The 18,935-nt window shown below is 60.5% G+C and overlaps 1 protein-coding gene across 1 annotated transcript; it reads left to right on the plus strand.

The window, feature by feature from the left end:
* On the plus strand, window positions 1-17,190 carry COL1A1 (collagen type I alpha 1 chain). Its single transcript, XM_045889116.2, has 51 exons — window positions 1-223; window positions 1,736-1,930; window positions 2,023-2,057; window positions 2,161-2,196; window positions 2,290-2,391; window positions 3,205-3,276; window positions 3,525-3,569; window positions 3,734-3,787; window positions 3,986-4,039; window positions 4,570-4,623; window positions 4,744-4,797; window positions 5,108-5,161; window positions 5,252-5,296; window positions 5,413-5,466; window positions 5,579-5,623; window positions 5,788-5,841; window positions 6,108-6,206; window positions 6,298-6,342; window positions 6,439-6,537; window positions 6,671-6,724; window positions 6,870-6,977; window positions 7,058-7,111; window positions 7,374-7,472; window positions 7,618-7,671; window positions 7,765-7,863; window positions 8,454-8,507; window positions 8,652-8,705; window positions 8,810-8,863; window positions 8,968-9,021; window positions 9,462-9,506; window positions 9,599-9,697; window positions 9,972-10,079; window positions 10,515-10,622; window positions 10,825-10,878; window positions 11,050-11,103; window positions 11,341-11,448; window positions 11,537-11,590; window positions 11,711-11,764; window positions 11,906-12,067; window positions 12,158-12,265; window positions 12,382-12,489; window positions 12,595-12,648; window positions 12,756-12,863; window positions 13,242-13,295; window positions 13,408-13,515; window positions 13,822-13,875; window positions 14,161-14,268; window positions 14,360-14,642; window positions 14,783-14,973; window positions 15,288-15,530; window positions 15,641-17,190. Exons 1-51 carry the CDS (start codon window positions 133-135, stop codon window positions 15,785-15,787), a joined length of 4,383 nt encoding a protein of 1,460 aa, XP_045745072.1. The 5' UTR covers window positions 1-132; the 3' UTR covers window positions 15,788-17,190.
* The last annotated feature ends 1,745 nt before the right edge of the window (window positions 17,191-18,935 follow it).

Raw genomic sequence — 18,935 nt, forward strand, 5'->3', positions numbered from 1 at the left:
GGCCAGTGGTCGGAGCAGACGGGAGTTTCTCCTCGGGGTCGGAGCAGGAGGCACGCGGAGTGTGAGGCCACGCATGAGCCGACGCTAACCCCCACCCCAGCCGCAAAGAGTCTACATGTCTAGGGTCTAGACATGTTCAGCTTTGTGGACCTCCGGCTCCTGCTCTTCTTAGCGGCCACCGCCCTCCTGACGCGCGGCCAAGAGGAGGGCCAAGAAGAAGACAGTAAGTCGCAAACTTTCGGGGAGTCCAGGGCTACTTGGTATCTTGCCCTGCGCTCGGTCCCAGGGGTCCACGACGTAAACTGAGACTCGGGATGCTCCGGAGACTCAGGGATGGGAGGGAGATGGTGAGGGCTCTTCCTGGGCGCCGTGGGAGAGAAGGCAGTGCACCCCGGGTGGAGGGTGTAGACGAACGCCCCCGGGTAGTGAGAGGGGAGGATGGAGCGCCGTGGGAGTTGGCACAGGAGGGAGTCCTGAGCGCGCACTGTGGAGTACCACGGGGGAAATGGGCGCCGAGTGAGGGGAAAGTACGTCGAAGATGGGTCGGGGGCGCCGTGCTGGGAGTTTGGAGCCCGAGATGTAAAAGCGATCGGGAAGGCTGTGGGATGATTCATAAGGAAAGATTGTTTGCCCTCTCTGCAGGCTAGACAGTGTTCCTGGGGCCGCGGGGGTGCTGGGCTGAGGGGGGAGGGGGCGCGGAGAGTGGGCGGGTTGGAGGATGAGAAACTTTGGCGCGGACTTGCAGGGCGGGGTCCTTGCGCCCTCTGCTGAGCCACACTGGGCCCCGCGCCTCCCGGTCCAGCGCTTCCCCGCGCAGGACCTGCACTGAGTGCACGGGCGTTATTGCCGCTTGTGGACCCCACCTCTAGTCCTGGAAAATAAAGCTGGGGACTGGGTAGCCTCAGTGTCTAAAAGAAAGTGGCCAGTCCCTGGAAATTGCTTGGTGTTGCCCGCCACCTAGTGGCCATCTGAGTAGAAGCTCGCGCGGTGGGCGTGGTTAGCTAACTTCATTACTATTTGCGGACTTTTTGGTTCTCTGGCTAAGGAGTGACCCAGAGGCCCTGGCTAGCTTTAGGAAAGAGGGGTTGTCCCGAGAGAGGGCTTTTGAGATGTCTGGGCGCTGGATGTTAGGGTGTATCCTATTTTGGGGGTACAATTCAAGTCTCTGGGCGGGACCTCAGGCCAATAGGCCCCGCCCCATCCTCTTAGCCCCGCCCACGCTATCCCACCTGCCCTGGGATGGGGCAGAATGGGGGCTGGACCTCCCTTCCCTCCTCCTACCGGCCCCCCCCGACCCCACCCTTGTCTCCACCCATACCACGCCCCCCGAGTCGGCCCGCTTGTTGGGGCCCCTCCTGTTCTCTCTCCTCCCCAGTCCCCCACCTCCCCTCCCCCACCCCGTGGCTTTTTTATTTCACTTGGCTTCAGCGCCGATGGGCTGGGGTTGGAGTTGGAAGCAACTCCGGCCTAAAGCTTTGTTTAAATTCCTGAGGACTGGAAAGAGTTAGGGCCGCCCTGGCCAGGCGCCTCGGCGCTGTCACTGGCCCTGATGAGGAGCAGATGAGCTTTTAAGGATTTGGGGAAAGGAGCGGGCACGGGGTGGAGGAGGCGGGAAATGGAAAATCTAAAAGTGTCCTTACGAGGCGGGAACGGCGGGCAGGGCTGGGGTCCCTGGAGCCCCGCGGTGGGGGGCTCGGGCGCCGCTGACAGCCCCTCCTTCCCCCTCTTGCCCCAGTCCCACCAGTCACCTGCGTACAGAACGGCCTCAGGTACTATGACCGAGACGTATGGAAACCCGAGGCCTGTCGGATCTGTGTCTGCGACAACGGCAACGTGTTGTGCGATGACGTGATCTGCGACGAAACCAAGAACTGTCCCGGCGCCCAAGTCCCCCCGGGCGAGTGCTGCCCCGTCTGCCCCGACGGCGAGGGTACGGTCGGGGGCCTGGGGCTGGGGGAGGGCGGGGCCGCCGGGAGTACCCGGGGCAGACCCCGCCGCTCACCCGCGTCTCTTCTCCCCTAGCGTCTCCTACCGACCAAGAAACCGCAGGAGTTGAGGTAATCCGCTGCCCTCGACTTTTGCCACCCGCCCCAGGGTCCTCAAGCGCCTCCCGTCTCTAACCCGGCTTCTTTTGTTTCTTCTCCCCCCACAACCCTATAGGGACCCAAGGGAGACACTGGCCCCCGAGGTCCAAGGGTAAGTTAGCGTGGCCTTCGCTCGGCATTCGGGGCTGCAGGTGGGCGTGGCTCCAGGCCTGCGCTCACCGCTGACCCCCCCCCGCCGCTGCAGGGACCTGCCGGCCCCCCTGGCCGAGATGGCATCCCCGGACAGCCTGGACTTCCCGGACCCCCCGGGCCTCCCGGACCCCCCGGACCCCCTGGCCTCGGAGGAGTAAGTGAAGACTTAAGACAGCCCTGGCAGGCCCTGTGTGCCCCTCACCTCCTGTTCTTCTTCTTCTTTTTTTTTTTTTTTTTGTGGGTTTTTTGACAGATGGCATACTTTATATTTTGAAATGATTTCAAACTCAGGGTAAAGTTTCGAGACTGGTGCCAAGAACTCTCACATACACTTCACAGTTTGTCACATTTGCTTTATCAGTCTCTGTGTATACATAGAACTGTCACTATTTTTCCTTCTGAACCATTTGTGCCAGAGTTCGTTGCTGATGTTACGTCCTTTGCTCCTAAATACTTTAGTGTGTATTTCCTGGGAACAAGGACTGTCTCTTATGCGACCGTTGCACAATGATTACATTTCAAAATTCTGACATTGATACATAACTATCATCTAACATACCGTCCCTGTCCAAATTTCAACAATATCCCGATAATGCCCTTTATAGCATCTTTTCTCCTGACCCAGGATCATGAATTTCATTTAACTGTCATGCGTCTTCAGTTTCCTTTACTCTGGAACATTCCTCAGACTTTCTTTGTCTTTCACGACACGGAAATTTTTTTAAGAAGCCGGTTGCTTTGTAGAGGCCAATTGTTTTTATAAGACGGTCCCTCAGTTTGGGTTGGCTGGATGTGTCCCCATAATTAGAGTTGGGCCCTGCATTTTTGGCAGGAATATCTCACAAGTGAGGTTGTTGTCCTTCTTAGTGCATCACATCAGGAGGCATATGTCAATATCCTGTTGTCAGTGACATCTTCCGCCTTTCTAGTCACTGATTTCTCATACACTCTCTCTTGTTTTTTCTAGAACTTTGCTCCCCAAATGTCTTATGGCTACGATGAGAAATCAACTGGAGGAATCTCCGTGCCTGGCCCCATGGTGAGCCACTGGGGGGTGGGGGTGGGGCAGAGATGACAGAAGAGCCAGTGGGGATCCAGATAGGATGGGCCAGTGGTGGCATATGGGGGTGTTATAGGAGGTCAAGACGACCTTCGGAACCTGAAGTCCACAGAGGAAGACAACTGGGTGGTCTCAACAGGAACCACTGGGAGATAGCAAGACCACACCCACATGGCACTTTCCTACAGAGGTATCACTATGGCCCCCTTTTTTTTTTCCTTCTGTAGGGTCCTTCTGGTCCTCGTGGTCTCCCTGGCCCCCCTGGTGCACCTGTGAGTATCCAGGATGTCATCATGTACCACCCTGGGCTTTGGTCTTTAGAAGGGAGGATCGGGATGAGGGTAGAGAAGGTGCTCTGAGAGATCTCTTAGTGATCTGGGGAAAGATTGGTAGGGACCTGTCCTTCTAACTGAATCCCTCTTTCCTTGTTCTCCAGGGTCCCCAAGGTTTCCAAGGCCCCCCTGGTGAGCCCGGCGAGCCTGGAGCCTCAGTAAGTGCCTCCCCAACTTGTACTCTATACAGGTACACGCTCTTTCTACAAATACGTGGATTCTCCCATTGAAGGACGCCTCCACACCTACTGTCTGGGGTCTTCCCTACCTCCTTCTTCTAATCCCAGCCTTCCCTTTCTTTTCTTTTTCTCCCTTATCCTGGTTATTCTAATATCCTTTCTTCCTGTTTCCTCTAGGGTCCCATGGGTCCCCGTGGTCCCCCTGGCCCCCCTGGCAAGAACGGAGATGATGTAAGTAGCCCAGGCGAGAAGATCCCATCTAGCCCCCAACACCTCCATCAGCTAGGTCCCTGTAATCTCCACCCCAGTGCCCCACCACCTTCGGGGGGTGATGCCCAGAGAAAGGAGGCCAAGTTCTCCCTGATGCGCGGGACTGCCCTTGAACAATGATCTTCACCCCTTGTGGGATGTTTCCCCATCTCCCCAGTGGAGGTGACTGGCCCTCCCCTCACCCCAGCCACCTTAAAGCATTCCCCAGCCCCGTCTGATGGGGTGAATGACTTCCTTAGGCTTAATGGCTCTGGGCATTAGATTTGCTCTCCATCTATAGAAATAAACAGAAATACCTTTGGAGGGACTCAAAATTCACCAAACAAGGATTTTACAGTAGATTTAAGCTGAACTCTAAATTCAAAGATAAGATTCTGGGCTCCTAAACCTGACTTTCAACAGTACTAAAGAAAACTCAGACCTTCCACGCTTTTCTAGCCCACGGAGGGGGGTGGGGGCAGGGGCATGATGGCCTTGTCTCTCCCTTTCAGGGTGAAGCTGGAAAGCCTGGTCGTCCTGGTGAGCGTGGACCTCCTGGACCTCAGGTGAGCGGGGATGCGTGGCTGGCCGTGGACTTCGCTACAGGTGGGCTTCGCTTGGGAGCTGGGTCCTCCGTGGCATCTTCTAAAGGCTCTGCCTTTCTCCTCCTTTTCTTTTCTCTCCAGGGTGCTCGGGGATTGCCTGGAACAGCTGGCCTTCCTGGAATGAAGGGACACAGAGTAAGTCCCCTTTGAGCCATCTAAGCTCCCCAAGTCCCAGCATCTGACAATTCCAGCCCCTTTCCCCAAAGGATCCTGTGTGCGCCCTGGAAGGTGGAAGCTACAGAAGTCCCAAGGGATAGGGAGTAGCCATCCAAAAGAACTTCCCTCCATTGGGAAAGAAATCTCAATAAAGGGATTGGGTGAGCTCTTGGCCCAGTTGGGGTTTAGTCTGGCACAGAGACAGAGCCTGTGGGGTGACCCCCTGAGGCACCTTCTCAGGTCAGAGTGGGGCTTCCATCGGTACTCACCTTGGCCCTTCCTATCTTAGGGTTTCAGTGGTTTGGATGGTGCCAAGGGAGATGCTGGTCCTGCTGGTCCTAAGGTAAGAAGATGCCTGAATGTCATGGGCCTCCTCCTGCCCCTCCCACTCCACCCCATGAACGAATTCCTAACTTTATTCTCCGTTCTCTAGGGTGAGCCCGGTAGCCCTGGTGAAAACGGAGCTCCTGGTCAGATGGTGAGTGTGTCCAGTTCTAGAAGGAAGAGAGGGAGCAGGGTATAGGGGCAATATGAGGTTTGGGGGGAAAGTGTGTGTCTCCCATCTCACGTGGCTTTTCTGGCTTTTGTTGTCAGGGCCCCCGTGGTCTGCCTGGTGAGAGAGGTCGCCCCGGAGCCCCCGGCCCTGCCGTAAGTACTCGTGGCCCCTTGGGGGGACGCCTGGGCTCTGGCAGAGGTTCCTGATGAGTCGTGGGTGGCCCGTGCTCAGCGCACGTAACTGGGGCTCCCCTCTCTCCGGCAGGGTGCTCGTGGAAACGATGGTGCTACCGGTGCAGCTGGGCCCCCCGTGAGTATGACCTCTGGACCCCAGTGTCTGAGAGTGGGGAGGGCTCTCAGCTCGGGCCGGGGGGGGCCGGGCCTAGGGCTCGGAATCCCAGGACCTCTTCTGTCCCAGGCTGTGACTTGCAGTTGCCCCCTTCCTTCTTGCTAACATTTCCATTTCATTCCCAGGGTCCCACTGGCCCCGCCGGTCCCCCTGGATTCCCTGGTGCTGTTGGTGCTAAGGTGAGCCCGCTGCCCTCCTCTGAGCACAGCTCCCACGGGCCAAGGGGTGCCTATCTCCCTGCTCTCCCAAACAGAGGAACCCAGAGCGGCCTATTCCCCAATACCTTTGTCCCGGGATCCCCTTCTCCCATGTGGGAGTCCTGATTCTTGGTCTTCCTGTCCCTGCCCTACACACACACACACACACACACACACACACCCCGACATCCAAAGGTGAGGTTGGGCTCCCAGGCTGGCTCCTGACATGTCCTTTTTTTCCCACCCAGGGTGAAGCTGGTCCCCAAGGAGCCCGTGGCTCTGAAGGTCCCCAGGGTGTGCGTGGTGAGCCCGGCCCCCCTGGCCCTGCTGGTGCTGCTGGTCCTGCTGTGAGTGTCGCCTCCTCAGTGCCCCCGGGGCCACCCCCCAGTTCCCAGTCCTGGCCTGTCACTCACTGGCCCCTCTCTCTCTGTGCTACAGGGAAACCCTGGTGCTGACGGACAGCCGGGTGCTAAAGGTGCTAATGTAAGTACCCTGCGGGTCTCAGAGCTGCCCCCGTGCCCCCCTCCTGCACGCCCCATGCCCCCGGCTCCCAGGCTCAACCTCTTCTGCCTCCCACAGGGCGCTCCTGGCATTGCTGGTGCTCCCGGCTTCCCTGGTGCCCGAGGCCCCTCTGGACCCCAGGGCCCCAGCGGTCCTCCTGGTCCCAAGGGTAACAGCGTAAGTATCCCTCTGTCACTGTGGCCCGCCCCACGCGCTGGCTCCGGTGGGGCCCTCCCCTGGGGAGCAGGAGGACCCAGGCCAGCTGAGTACCCCCGACTCTCGGCCCATCCTCTTTTCCTCCCGCGTGCAGGGTGAACCTGGCGCTCCTGGGAACAAAGGGGACACTGGCGCCAAGGGAGAGCCCGTAAGTGTCTCCCCCCACCTCCCGCAGCTCAGCTCTGCCCTGGGAAGCCCCGGAGGGAGACCCCGGATGGGGGGGCATGGGCGCCCCGGGGGCGGGAGCCCCAGCCTCACACTGCGGGCTGCCCCCTGGTCTCTGCCCTCTCCAGGGCCCCACTGGTATTCAAGGCCCCCCTGGCCCTGCCGGGGAAGAAGGAAAGCGAGGAACCCGAGGTGAACCTGGACCCACTGGCCTGCCCGGACCCCCCGGCGAGCGTGTAAGTGTTCCCTTCTTTGCCCCCCAGCGCCAGCCTGGCGCCCCCGTGTCGGGGCTCACCGGCCTCTCCTCCTTCTGCAGGGGGGCCCTGGTAGCCGTGGTTTCCCTGGGGCAGACGGCGTCGCTGGTCCCAAGGTAAGCTCCCCTCATGGCTGGGCTGCGCCCCTGCTGCGCCCCGAGCATTCCCTTCCTCTCTCACGTCCAGCCCCAGTCATTACTGCTCCAGGCTGTGACTGCAGACTCTCTCTCCACACTGGGCTTCCCCTTGACCTTCGCCCTGCTACCAGCGCCCCGGAGAGCACCCCCCGCCCTCCCCACTGGGAGGAATAAGACACTGGCCCATGGTAAAGAAGCCCAGACCCGAGACCCTGATTGTCCCTGTGACTCCCCCAACCAGGGCCCCGCTGGTGAACGTGGTTCCCCCGGCCCCGCTGGCCCCAAGGGTTCTCCTGGTGAAGCCGGTCGCCCTGGTGAAGCTGGTCTGCCTGGTGCCAAGGTGAGCCCCGGCCCCTCTGCCCATCCTGTGCAGGTCTGAAATGGGGCACCCTGGAGCAGGACTTCGGATCTGCCTCCTGAGGGGCCCCCTCCCCTCCTCTGTTCCCTTCTCCCCACCTGGCTCACACCTCTCTGCCTCCCCTTAGGGTCTGACTGGAAGTCCCGGCAGTCCTGGTCCGGATGGCAAAACCGGCCCCCCTGTAAGTATTGCTCCCCCCCGCCGGGGGCCCCTCCCACCCTCCTGACCGCCCACCCTCCGTCCTCACCTCTGATTCTGTGCCTTCTGTCCTTAGGGTCCCGCTGGTCAAGATGGTCGCCCCGGACCCCCAGGCCCCCCCGGTGCCCGTGGTCAGGCTGGTGTGATGGGATTCCCTGGGCCTAAAGGTGCTGCTGTGAGTATTCACTGAGGAACGTTCCAGAGCCAGAGACAGGCACTCCTAGGAGATGAGAGTCCTGGGCGCCAGTCCCAGCTTTGCCACTGACTTGCTGTGTGGCCTCAGGCCACTCACTGCCCCTCTCTGGGCCTCAGTGTCCCTATCCATAAAATGAGAGACCTCTCCCGACTCTACTCCCATTGCTCTCTCCTTGGAAATAAGTATTGTGGGAGCCGCCCCTCCCCCCACAGGGGTAGAATGGGCCTTTTATGTGATAGTCACCCCCAAATCCTGGTGGGTTCTTTCAGGCTGAAAAGGAGGTACCGGAGGACATGGAAGCCCTTTGCAGCTCAGGTCACCATAGGCGTATGGTGGCGAGAAGGAAGGGTGGGGGTGGGGGCAGCAGCGTCAGGGACACATGGTCTGGGGGAGGGGGCTCAGGGAGACACCAAGGGACCAGCTGTAACAGCCAGCAAAGTGTTTCCCCAGGACCAGAGCTGGGAGAAAAGAAAACCCCTTAAAAAGTGTCACTTGGGGTAAACCGGAAGGACCCGGGAGGCCTGGTCTCCCACGTAAGCCCCGTTGACCCTGACTCTCTTTCCCCACAGGGAGAGCCTGGCAAGGCCGGAGAGCGAGGTGTGCCTGGGCCCCCTGGTGCTGTTGTAAGTATCTCCCCGTGGTCCCTGTCCCCTTGCTGCCCCTGCTCGTGACACCTCTGCTCTGTCCCCTGCCCAGCGCCCCACCTGCCCCTCCCCGCTAGCAGCTGCCCCCCTCCCCACCCTGAGTCCTTTGCTCTCTCTCCACAGGGTCCTGCTGGCAAAGACGGAGAAGCTGGAGCTCAGGGAGCCCCCGGCCCTGCTGTAAGTGTCCCCGACAGGCAGCCTGGGGAGGGGACGCTGGGGAGACACCCCGTCCCCCTTTGCTCCTCGCCCTTCCAGTGACCACAGTGTGCTCTCTGTGACAGGGCCCTGCTGGTGAGAGAGGTGAACAAGGCCCCGCTGGCTCGCCCGGATTCCAGGTGAGGCCTCCCGCCGGGCAGAGGCTGAAGGGCTGGGGTCCCCCTGGCTCTTTTTCAGATTCTAATCCCACCCTCTCCCTGCCTCCCCCATTTCCCACCTACAGGGTCTCCCTGGCCCCTCTGGTCCTCCCGGTGAAGCAGGCAAACCCGGTGAACAGGTAAGAGGGAGCAGGCAGCCAGAGAGATGGGGAACGCAGGGCATTTAGAGGAAGAGGCCAGCCCTCCTAGCTAAACGGGATCCAGGTTAGATACCCTGCAGGACTTCCTGTCATGGAGGGAGCCACCCAGAGGGAGGCAGGGAGCAGAACTTCTGCATGATATTCTGGACGGCCCTGCAGGGCTGCTGGTCCCGGTGACTTCTTCTTTTTTTAGAGCCACAGGCATAACTCTGACTTTGCCCTCCGCCCAGAGTTTGGGGAGGGGGCTGTCTCTGGCACATCCCCAGGAGGACGAGAGGGATAAGCCCAGTTCAGTGCTGAGAAGGAGTTGGTCTCTAATGACAGTCCCCAAGGGCCAGCCCCCAGGAGAACAAGAGTGCTTTCTAGCGCGGAGGGTCAAGGTGCAGTCGGCTCACTCTCTGTCCCTCCCTCCCCCTCAGGGTGTTCCTGGCGACCTTGGCGCCCCCGGCCCCTCTGGAGCAAGAGTAAGTAGAGCCTCTTGCCGCTCCTGCCCAGATGCCCTGCGCCTGGCCCTGCCTCCGGAGCGGCCGTCACGCGCCCTGTCCTTCCCTTCCAGGGCGAGAGAGGTTTCCCCGGTGAACGCGGCGTGCAAGGCCCCCCCGGCCCCGCAGGTCCCCGGGGAGCTAACGGCGCCCCTGGCAATGACGGTGCTAAGGTGAGGGCAGCAGGGGGACCAGGTCCAGCCCCTCTTGAGGCGGGGGTGCCCGGCTGTGGCCAAAGCCCCCTAGATGTGGGTGAGGGGTGGCAGGGGGACAGGGCGGGATGGGGTCCATGTGCAGCCCAAAGTTCTGGGCTGGGAGACTTTCCTCTTAGCTGGTGCTTATCTTTGTCCTGGGCACCGAGACTGGGAGGTATCGAGAGGGGGCTCGGGGCTGTGACCCACTCCTGGGACCCCATGCCTCATGCCAGTCCTCTTGGTTGTCACCTAGGGTGATGCTGGCGCCCCCGGAGCCCCAGGTAGCCAGGGCGCTCCTGGCCTTCAGGGAATGCCCGGTGAACGAGGCGCAGCTGGTCTTCCCGGCCCTAAGGGTGACAGAGTAAGTTAACCCCCTTCCCCTGAGCCGTGTAGGGCTCCCATCTCTGTCTCCCTCTGCTTCGGATGCTCTGGCCTCTCTCTCTTTACCCTCCCTGGGATCGTTACCTCGTCTCCTTAATCCTCCCTTCTTCCCCTCTGGCCTCTTCGCTGATAAATCCTCTATCATCCTATCCAGGCTCTTCCCTCCCCGTGACTTACCATGGGATCAGGAGGAAGGGTGACCTCCTGGATGGGGGATCCCTTATACATCCCTCTACACAAGGCATGGGCCTCTTACCCTAAGTTCCACCAGAGCCCCACCGGAACTTTGTCCTCTGAAAGATCTTGAGTTCCAAGCACAGGTCGGGGCAGGATAGAGCTGGGGAGGAGTCCCAGACATGCTCCAGGTCACCACCCTGTCCCCCACTGGAAGTCTCAGACTTTCCTGTGTCTTTAGGGTGATGCTGGTCCCAAAGGTGCTGATGGTTCTCCTGGCAAGGATGGTGTCCGTGGTTTGACTGGCCCCATTGGTCCTCCTGGCCCTGCTGGTGCCCCTGGTGACAAGGTGAGGTGGCCCCACCATCTTCCCTAGCACACAGCCTTCCCAGCAAGCCTGGGCATGGCTCTTGGGGGGAGGCAGGTCCTGCCATTCTGAGCTGGTGACCTAAAGGTGGGAGGACCAGAAGGGAGGGGAGGCTCTCCTGGGGTCATCTGCTGGGAGTACTCAGGGTGTGTCCCTGACCTGAGCCTCTTGTCCTCCCTCTCAGGGTGAAGCTGGCCCGAGCGGCCCTGCTGGTCCCACTGGAGCTCGTGGTGCCCCCGTAAGTACAGAGGACCCACGCTCTGCCCTGGGCTTCATACTTCCTGCCTCTTCCACCTTCACTGTCACCTGCTCTGGGCCCTGGGGAATGCTCCTCAGGGCCCATCTTCCCCTCCAACTCTGTTCCACCCCAGCCCAGGGCCCCACTCCAATCTGCCTCCTTTTCTTCTAGGGAGACCGTGGTGAGCCTGGTCCCCCCGGCCCTGCTGGCTTCGCTGGCCCCCCTGTGAGTACCAAGACCCCCATTATTTTCGATCACCCAATGGGACCGGGACCTTGGGAGGCTGCATAAGGACAGAGGCGTGGGCCGGAGTCAGGGAAGGAGGGCGGGGAGGGCATGGTGTCCCATTTGAGCATCTTCCTTCCCGGCTGGTGGCCCTTCCCAAGCCCCGTGGAACCACCTGATTCCCCGCGCTGCCGTCCCCCGCTCCTCCTCCACTCACCGCTCCCCCTCCTCCCCCAGGGTGCCGACGGCCAACCCGGTGCTAAAGGCGAACCCGGTGATGCGGGTGCCAAAGGCGACGCTGGTCCCCCTGGCCCCGCCGGCCCCACTGGCCCCCCTGGCGCCATTGTGAGTATCTCACCCTCTGGGCCCCCAGCTGCAGGCAGGCCTGGGCCTGGGCCCGGCCCGGGCTTAAGGGCACTGTGCTCTCCTCCAGGGTAACGTTGGTGCTCCTGGACCCAAAGGTGCTCGTGGCAGTGCTGGTCCCCCTGTGAGTATCTCACTGTTTCTCTCCCGGGGGTCCTTCCAACCTGTGTTCGGAGGGAGGGAGGGAGGCTGGGACAGCTGAGCGGGCTGTTCTCCCTCTGACCTCTCTGTCCTCTTCTGCCAGGGTGCTACTGGTTTTCCTGGTGCTGCTGGCCGAGTCGGCCCCCCCGGCCCCTCTGTAAGTAACTGTGGTGGAGAAGCCGCTGCTCTGGTGGGGGCGGTGAGGGGCCCAGGTGAGGGGAGGGCGGTGGGCCTCTGCGGGCCTCCGTGGTGCTCCAGAATCCACTGGAACCGGACAGCCTCTCTTCTTCCTGCCCAGGGAAATGCTGGACCCCCTGGCCCTCCTGGCCCTGCTGGCAAAGAAGGCGGCAAAGGCCCCCGTGGTGAGACCGGCCCCGCCGGACGTCCCGGTGAAGTCGGGCCCCCCGGTCCCCCCGGCCCCGCTGGCGAGAAGGGATCCCCTGGTGCTGATGGACCTGCTGTAAGCGCGCACTCTGCAGGGGTCCCGAGTGGGGGGGGTGCTCTCTGGAGGCTGCAAGGTGCCTCACCTTCATCTCCCCCTCCCCCCCAGGGTGCTCCCGGCACTCCCGGACCTCAAGGCATTGCTGGACAGCGTGGTGTGGTGGGCCTGCCCGGTCAGCGAGGAGAGAGAGGCTTCCCCGGTCTTCCCGGCCCTTCTGTGAGTGCCCCCTCACCTCGGGGAACCCCGAGAACAACCATCACTGGGACTGTGGACATGGAGGCCCAGGGCCCTCCCCCACCCCGTCTCTGGCCTGACTCTCTCTTCTCCCTCAGGGTGAACCTGGCAAACAAGGTCCTTCTGGAGCAAGTGGTGAGCGTGGCCCCCCTGGTCCCATGGGCCCCCCTGGATTGGCTGGACCCCCTGGCGAGTCTGGACGTGAGGTGAGCAGTCACCACCCCCTGCCAGTGCCCTCAGCGAGGCCATTTTGGCCTTTGCCTGAGCCTCCCTTCCTTGGCTGATGCTCACCCATCCCTCTCTCTCTGCAGGGATCTCCTGGTGCTGAAGGTTCCCCCGGACGAGATGGTTCTCCTGGCCCCAAGGTGAGATGGTTGCTCCCCAGGGCCACGGGCCCACCTGCCGTTCCCCTGCCCCAGCCTGTCCCCTTTAGCGGGGACTGACTCCTAGTCCCCTCCTCTGCCGCTCTCAGGGTGACCGTGGTGAGACCGGCCCTTCTGGACCCCCTGGTGCTCCTGGTGCTCCTGGTGCCCCTGGCCCCGTTGGCCCTGCTGGCAAGAATGGCGACCGTGGCGAGACTGTAAGTAGCTGGACTCTAGCCGGCCGTCTCGGGCCAGACACTCTCCGGGCCGGCCCATGGGCATCTGACTTCACTGAAGCTGGGGGAGGAAAGGGGGTCTTGCAAGATGGCCTCTGGCCTTCCTGAAAACCTGAGCCACAGCCTGGCCTCAAGGCCCCTCTCCCAGATGGGCCCTCGCTTCCCCTGGGGAATGGGGTTTGTCCCCAGGTGCTTGCCCCAGCTCACACGAAGCCTGAATTCACCTGAAGGTTCAGCTGGGGCTCAGGAGGGATGGACGTGGCGGGAAAGGATGTGAGGAAGGATGGCCATGGCCGAGGGGTGGTTTCATCCCACAGCTCAGGCCGTAGCAGGATCTAACACGCTCTGTGCTCTCCCCAGGGTCCTGCTGGTCCTGCCGGCCCAATCGGCCCCGTTGGTGCTCGTGGTCCCACTGTAAGTGCCCAGCTCTGGCCCTCATGTCCTCGTACTTGGCCCAGATATGGACTACACCCCACTCGGTGCTAATGAACCTTTCATCTGACAGCCTGTCCCTCTTCTCTTCTAGGGACCCCAAGGTCCACGTGGTGACAAGGGTGAGACAGGCGAACAGGGTGACAGAGGCATAAAGGGTCACCGTGGCTTCTCTGGTCTCCAGGGTCCCGCTGGTCCTCCTGTGAGTATGCTCAGCAGCCCCCAGCCCCAGCTGCCATTGAGCCCTGTTATACAATGAGGGGGGATGTTGCCTCAGTTTCCCCTCTGGATAGTCATTCTCACTCCTCCCTAGCGGGGGCCGAGGTATAAAGATTTATGGACATTTCCAAGGGGCTTCTGGGAGGGTGCGGGACACAAAGAGGGGGTGGAGGAGGTCTTAGCCTGTGGACACCTTGGGACTAGAGGTCCAGAATAATGGGGCAGGGGGCAGGTTGCTGGCCATGTTTGACCCACACGGGGTCTTACTGCCTTTGCATCTGTCCTTCAGGGCTCTCCTGGTGAACAAGGTCCTTCTGGAGCTTCTGGTCCTGCTGGTCCCCGAGTAAGTCATGCCTCTATCTTCCCTTGCTAGGGCCCAAGGCCAGGCTCACTTCGGGGCCCTCTGCCTGGGACACAGGTGTCCCCATCTCTTTCTAGAAGGGTCTGGGGGCAGGGGTTGGGAGAAGGGAAGAAGAATGCTGGACAATCTTGCCTGACTGTGAGAATGAACAAGGATGAGGCCATGGAGGCCGAGCCAGGCAGGGAGGTTGGTGAGCTTCTCCACAGAGTTGGGCTGGTGGCCCTGTGCTTTCTAGCAGGTTTCCTCCAACCGTCTTCCCCTTTTCAGGGTCCCCCCGGCTCTGCTGGTTCTCCTGGCAAAGACGGACTCAACGGTCTCCCAGGCCCCATCGGCCCCCCTGGTCCTCGTGGTCGCACTGGTGATGCTGGTCCTGTTGTACGTAGCCCCCCATCCCATCCACCTGTGGCCCTCAGCCCCAAGGGCACTTGGACCCTGGTAATCCCGGCTCTTCTTGCTCTCTGTGCAGGGTCCCCCCGGCCCTCCTGGACCCCCTGGTCCCCCCGGTCCTCCCAGCGGCGGTTTCGACTTCAGCTTCCTGCCCCAGCCACCTCAAGAGAAGGCTCACGATGGCGGCCGCTACTACCGGGCCGATGATGCCAACGTGGTCCGTGACCGTGACCTCGAGGTGGACACCACCCTCAAGAGCCTGAGCCAGCAGATCGAGAACATCCGGAGCCCTGAAGGAAGCCGCAAGAACCCAGCCCGCACCTGCCGCGACCTCAAGATGTGCCACTCCGACTGGAAGAGCGGTGAGGGCCTGCCCCAAGGGTGCCCCTCCTCCTCGTCCTCCTGCTGCCATGACAGCGCTGAGCCCTGAGGGGCCCAGATGCCCACGTGTGCCCCACTGCCCATACCTCCCCTGACTCCATCTTGCTCTGTCCCACTGCAGGAGAATACTGGATTGACCCCAACCAAGGATGCAACCTGGATGCCATCAAGGTCTTCTGCAACATGGAGACAGGCGAGACTTGTGTGTACCCCACTCAGCCTCATGTGGCCCAGAAGAACTGGTACATCAGCAAGAACCCCAAGGACAAGAGGCACGTCTGGTACGGCGAGAGCATGACTGACGGATTCCAGGTGCGTCAGCTGGACCTGGAGCCGCTCTCCCGAGATGGGGCTGACCCAGAGCTCAGAAGGGGCAGGAGGGGAGGTCCTGGGTGGACTAGACCTCTGCTAAGGGGGACGGACAGAGCTGGGCTGGGAGGCAGGAGTCCTGGGTCCTTGATCCTGGCTCAGACACAGGGTGCCCATGGATGAGCAAGGGGTGCTACTTCTGGATGGGAGAGGGGCCACGGGGATGCTCTTAGTGGACTCCAGGGAGGGAGGCTGGGACTAGAGGCTCCAGCATGGTCGCTCACTCGCTTCTCCCCCCGCCCCACACCCCCCTACAGTTCGAGTATGGTGGCCAGGGCTCCGATCCTGCCGATGTGGCCATCCAGCTGACGTTCCTGCGCCTGATGTCCACCGAGGCTTCCCAGAACATCACCTACCACTGCAAGAACAGCGTGGCCTACATGGACCAGCAGACTGGCAACCTCAAGAAGGCCCTGCTCCTCCAGGGCTCCAACGAGATTGAGATCCGGGCCGAGGGCAACAGCCGCTTCACCTACAGCGTCACCTACGACGGTTGCACGGTGAGTCCCAGGCCGGGCCCCTGTCTGGGCTCTGGCTTTCCTGGCAGGCCATACTTGCCCTCACCCCACCGCTCCCGCCCGGTGACACCCCTCCCCCCTTGTCTCCCCAGAGTCACACCGGAGCCTGGGGCAAGACAGTGATCGAATACAAAACCACCAAGACCTCCCGCTTGCCCATCATCGATGTGGCACCATTGGACATTGGCGCCCCAGACCAGGAATTCGGCATGGATGTTGGCCCTGTCTGCTTCTTGTAAACTCCCTCCCACCCTACCCGGCTCCCTCCCACCCAACCCCCTCACCCTTGACCCTGGAAACAGACAAACAGCCCAAACTGAAACCCCCAAAAAGCCAAAAAATGGGAGACAATTTCACATGGACTTTGGAAAATATTTTTTTCCTTTGCATTCATCTCTCAAACTTAGTTTTTATCTTTGACCAACCGAACATGACCAAAAACCAAAAGCGCATTCAACCTTACCAAAAAAAAAAAAAGAATAAATAAATAACTTTTTAAAAAAAGGAAGCTTGGTCCACTTGCTTGAAGACCCATATGGGGGTAAGTCCTTTTCTGCCCGTTGGGCTTATGATACCCCAACACTGCCCTTTCTGCTCCTTTCTCCATCTCTCCTTGGGGCCTCCCCTCCACTGCTCCCCAAATCTAAGTCTCCCCAAAAGGCACAGGAAACAATGGATTGTCTGCCTAGCAACCAAAGGCAATGCTAAAACACCCAAGTGACCCCCCACACTCCCAGCCCACTCCCCTCACCCAGCACCCCCAGACCCTGGGGGGACCTGAGGTTCTCAGACTGCCGAAGAAGCCTCACCATCTGGCATCCCTGTGGCTCCTGCAACAACCCCTCTTCGTTTCTGAGGGGGCATGCTGGGGGACCACGGGCCCCTCGCTGCCTGCCGGGTTTGGAGGGAAGTCAGGAGGGGCCACGACAGAGCGGAAGGAAGCATCGGATCATTCGGGGACACGTGTCAGTTCCCCCCTCCCCCATGCGTGCGACAGGGCTGGGTGGGAGAGACTGCTCTGTTCCTTGTGTAATTGTGTTGCTGAAGGACTACCTCTTCTTGTCTCCTTGTGTCACCGGGGCAACTGCGTGGGGGCGGGGTGGGGGCAGGGCCGAAGGGGCTCCCCATTTTATATCAAAGGTGCTACATCTCTGTGATGGGGTGGGGTGGGGAAGGATGACTGGTGCTATAGAAGTCGGGGCGCCCCACCCCCCAGGCCAGCAAATGTTCCTTTTTGTTCAAAGTCTTTTTTTTATTCTTTGGGGTTTTTTTTGTTGTTTTGTTTTGTTTTTCCTTGCGGATGGGGACTTGTGAATTTTCTAAAGGTGCTACTTAACTTGGGGGGAGAGAGTGTCGCAACTCAGTGCTCCCTTCCACCCCTCTCCGTGCCACCCCCCCACCTGCCGCCTCTCTCCACCTCTCTCTCTGAAACCCGCTCCTCAGCTGCACCCCATCCTCACGGCCTCTCTATCCTGTGTCCTTTCTCTGGGTTTCAGAGCACAACTTCCCAAAGCACAAAGCAGTTTTTCCCCCTAGGGGTGGGAGGAAGCAAGACTCTGTACCTATTTTGTATGTGTATAATAATTTGAGATGTTTTTAATTATTTTGATTGCTGGAATAAAGCATGTGGAAATGACCCAAACATATCTGCAGTGGCCTCCTGATTTCCTGCCTTGGAGTCTGGGGGGTGCGGGGTGGGGAGCCTGGGGTGGGCACTTTGGCTGGGGGCGGGCGGGTTCTCCTGTTCTTGCCCCTTCCCTCCTCCTCCTCTTCATCTAGCACCCTCCACAGTGGCTCCCCCCTTCCTCTTGCCTTTCTTATGCCTTAACCCTTTCCCCCTCCCTCATGCAGTCTTCCTGGCATGTCTCCCCAATGCCCTTCTTCCTCACAGTGCCACACAGACCACCCCCACGGGCCGCAACATGCACGTGCGCACACGCCTCGCTTCAGATCCTGGGCTGCCCAAACCTCAGGCCCACTCTCCATCAACACCATCAACTCCGCTCTCCATGGCTGTGGGCACCCTGCAGGGTTGGTGGGGGCACAGGGTTGGGGGGGCACCGGGAGGCCGGCCCATGGCTGAGGGAGGTGGGACTGGCGAGGACCACCCGGGAGCCCCTCAGCAAGGCCTCTCCCTGGGCATACATGGAGGGTCGTCTGGCCTCTCCTCTCTCTTTGCTCACTCTGAGCTCCCCCAAAGGAGCAATAAGCAGAACAGCTCAAGAAGGGTCCCTCCCTGAGTCTGCCTGGAGCTACGGAAGGAGGGAGGGAGCTGGCCTGCCCTCAGAGGAGCCTCCCCAGGGCTCTCGGAGAACTGCAGTCAAGGCACTTACAGGGTGCTGTCCTGCCAGCAACAGGCCTTGACCCTACTGGGCAGGTACCAGGTCCCTCTTGGCCTTCTAAGTCCCCATAACACCTGGGTGCCGGGTGGCCTAGGAGGTCCTTTTGCCCAGCCTCGCCTCCTGCCCATGCCTGATCTTTTTAAAAAATTCTTGCTTCCTCTGCCTCCTTCTTCTCCCTTCCTTCCCTTCTCCCTTCCCCTCTGCCTGCCTGAGAACCTGAGGCCCCTGGAGGGACGGTGACTGGCCAGCTCCCCAATCTCAGGGAAGGGGAACAGCCGTGAGCAGTCATTGGGGACACAGGTTTCCAGAAGTCTGGAGCATACCAGACACCCAGAGACCTGGAGACAGGGAGACGTTGGAGCTGTGCCCCCACCCACCCACTCACCCAAGGTCTCAGGGCCTAAACATTCAAGGCAGGAAGGGCCCCCCCCCACTTCATCCCTCCCTCGGGTCTCGGGGAAACGGGGTGGAAGAGGCCATCGGCAGTGACGCTAATTCCATTGTTGTCAACAAGTGGCCACAACGATTAATTGTGCTTTAATAATTCATCATTAGCTCTTCTACCACAATCTGGACAGTGTAGAAAGGGAATTAGTCTCGAGTGGTTAAGAAATTATGACACGTAAATGAGGGTTTCATCGTAGGCGAACTACCCGACCTGTGCGGCGATGGGTGGGTGATGCCTTGGTAACCCCCATCGACCCCGGCCTCCAGCAGGCCGCCCCCCGCCCCCGGGGGCAACCGAGGCTCTACCTGGCTGCTACCCACCTGTCCCTTTTCACTGTCCCCTCCCTTACCCACACCTATCACACCAGCCAGAAAGGGTGACCACAGTTCTCATGTATGCACCCCACTCTCCACGTCCAGGCTTTTCTTTATGCCTCTTCCTCAGCCTGAGCTGACAGCCCTTATCTCTGCCTGCTCAGCCCCCCACACTCCAGGCCACGTGTCCCCTCATTTCCCCGCCGCTTTCCACGTTTTCCACCGTTATGCTCCCCGGGCCCAGCGGGAGACTAAAGCGAGAGCGTGAGGTGGCAAGGGGGGC

This window comes from Mirounga angustirostris, unplaced genomic scaffold, assembly GCF_029215605.1.
Source record: "Mirounga angustirostris isolate CCGP_5_RB_7025 unplaced genomic scaffold, mMirAng1.0.hap1 SCAF_17, whole genome shotgun sequence".
Taxonomy (NCBI): Eukaryota; Metazoa; Chordata; class Mammalia; order Carnivora; family Phocidae; genus Mirounga; species Mirounga angustirostris.

Coding starts and splice junctions, on each gene's coding strand:
- COL1A1 (XM_045889116.2), top strand. CDS start 133: ATGTTCAGCTTTGTGGACCTCCGGCTCCTGCTCTTCTTAGCGGCCACC. Junction 4,798..5,107: donor CTGGAATGAAGGGACACAGA/GTAAGTCCCCTT, acceptor TTCCTATCTTAG/GGTTTCAGTGGTTTGGATGG. Junction 10,080..10,514: donor CCGGCCCTAAGGGTGACAGA/GTAAGTTAACCC, acceptor CTGTGTCTTTAG/GGTGATGCTGGTCCCAAAGG.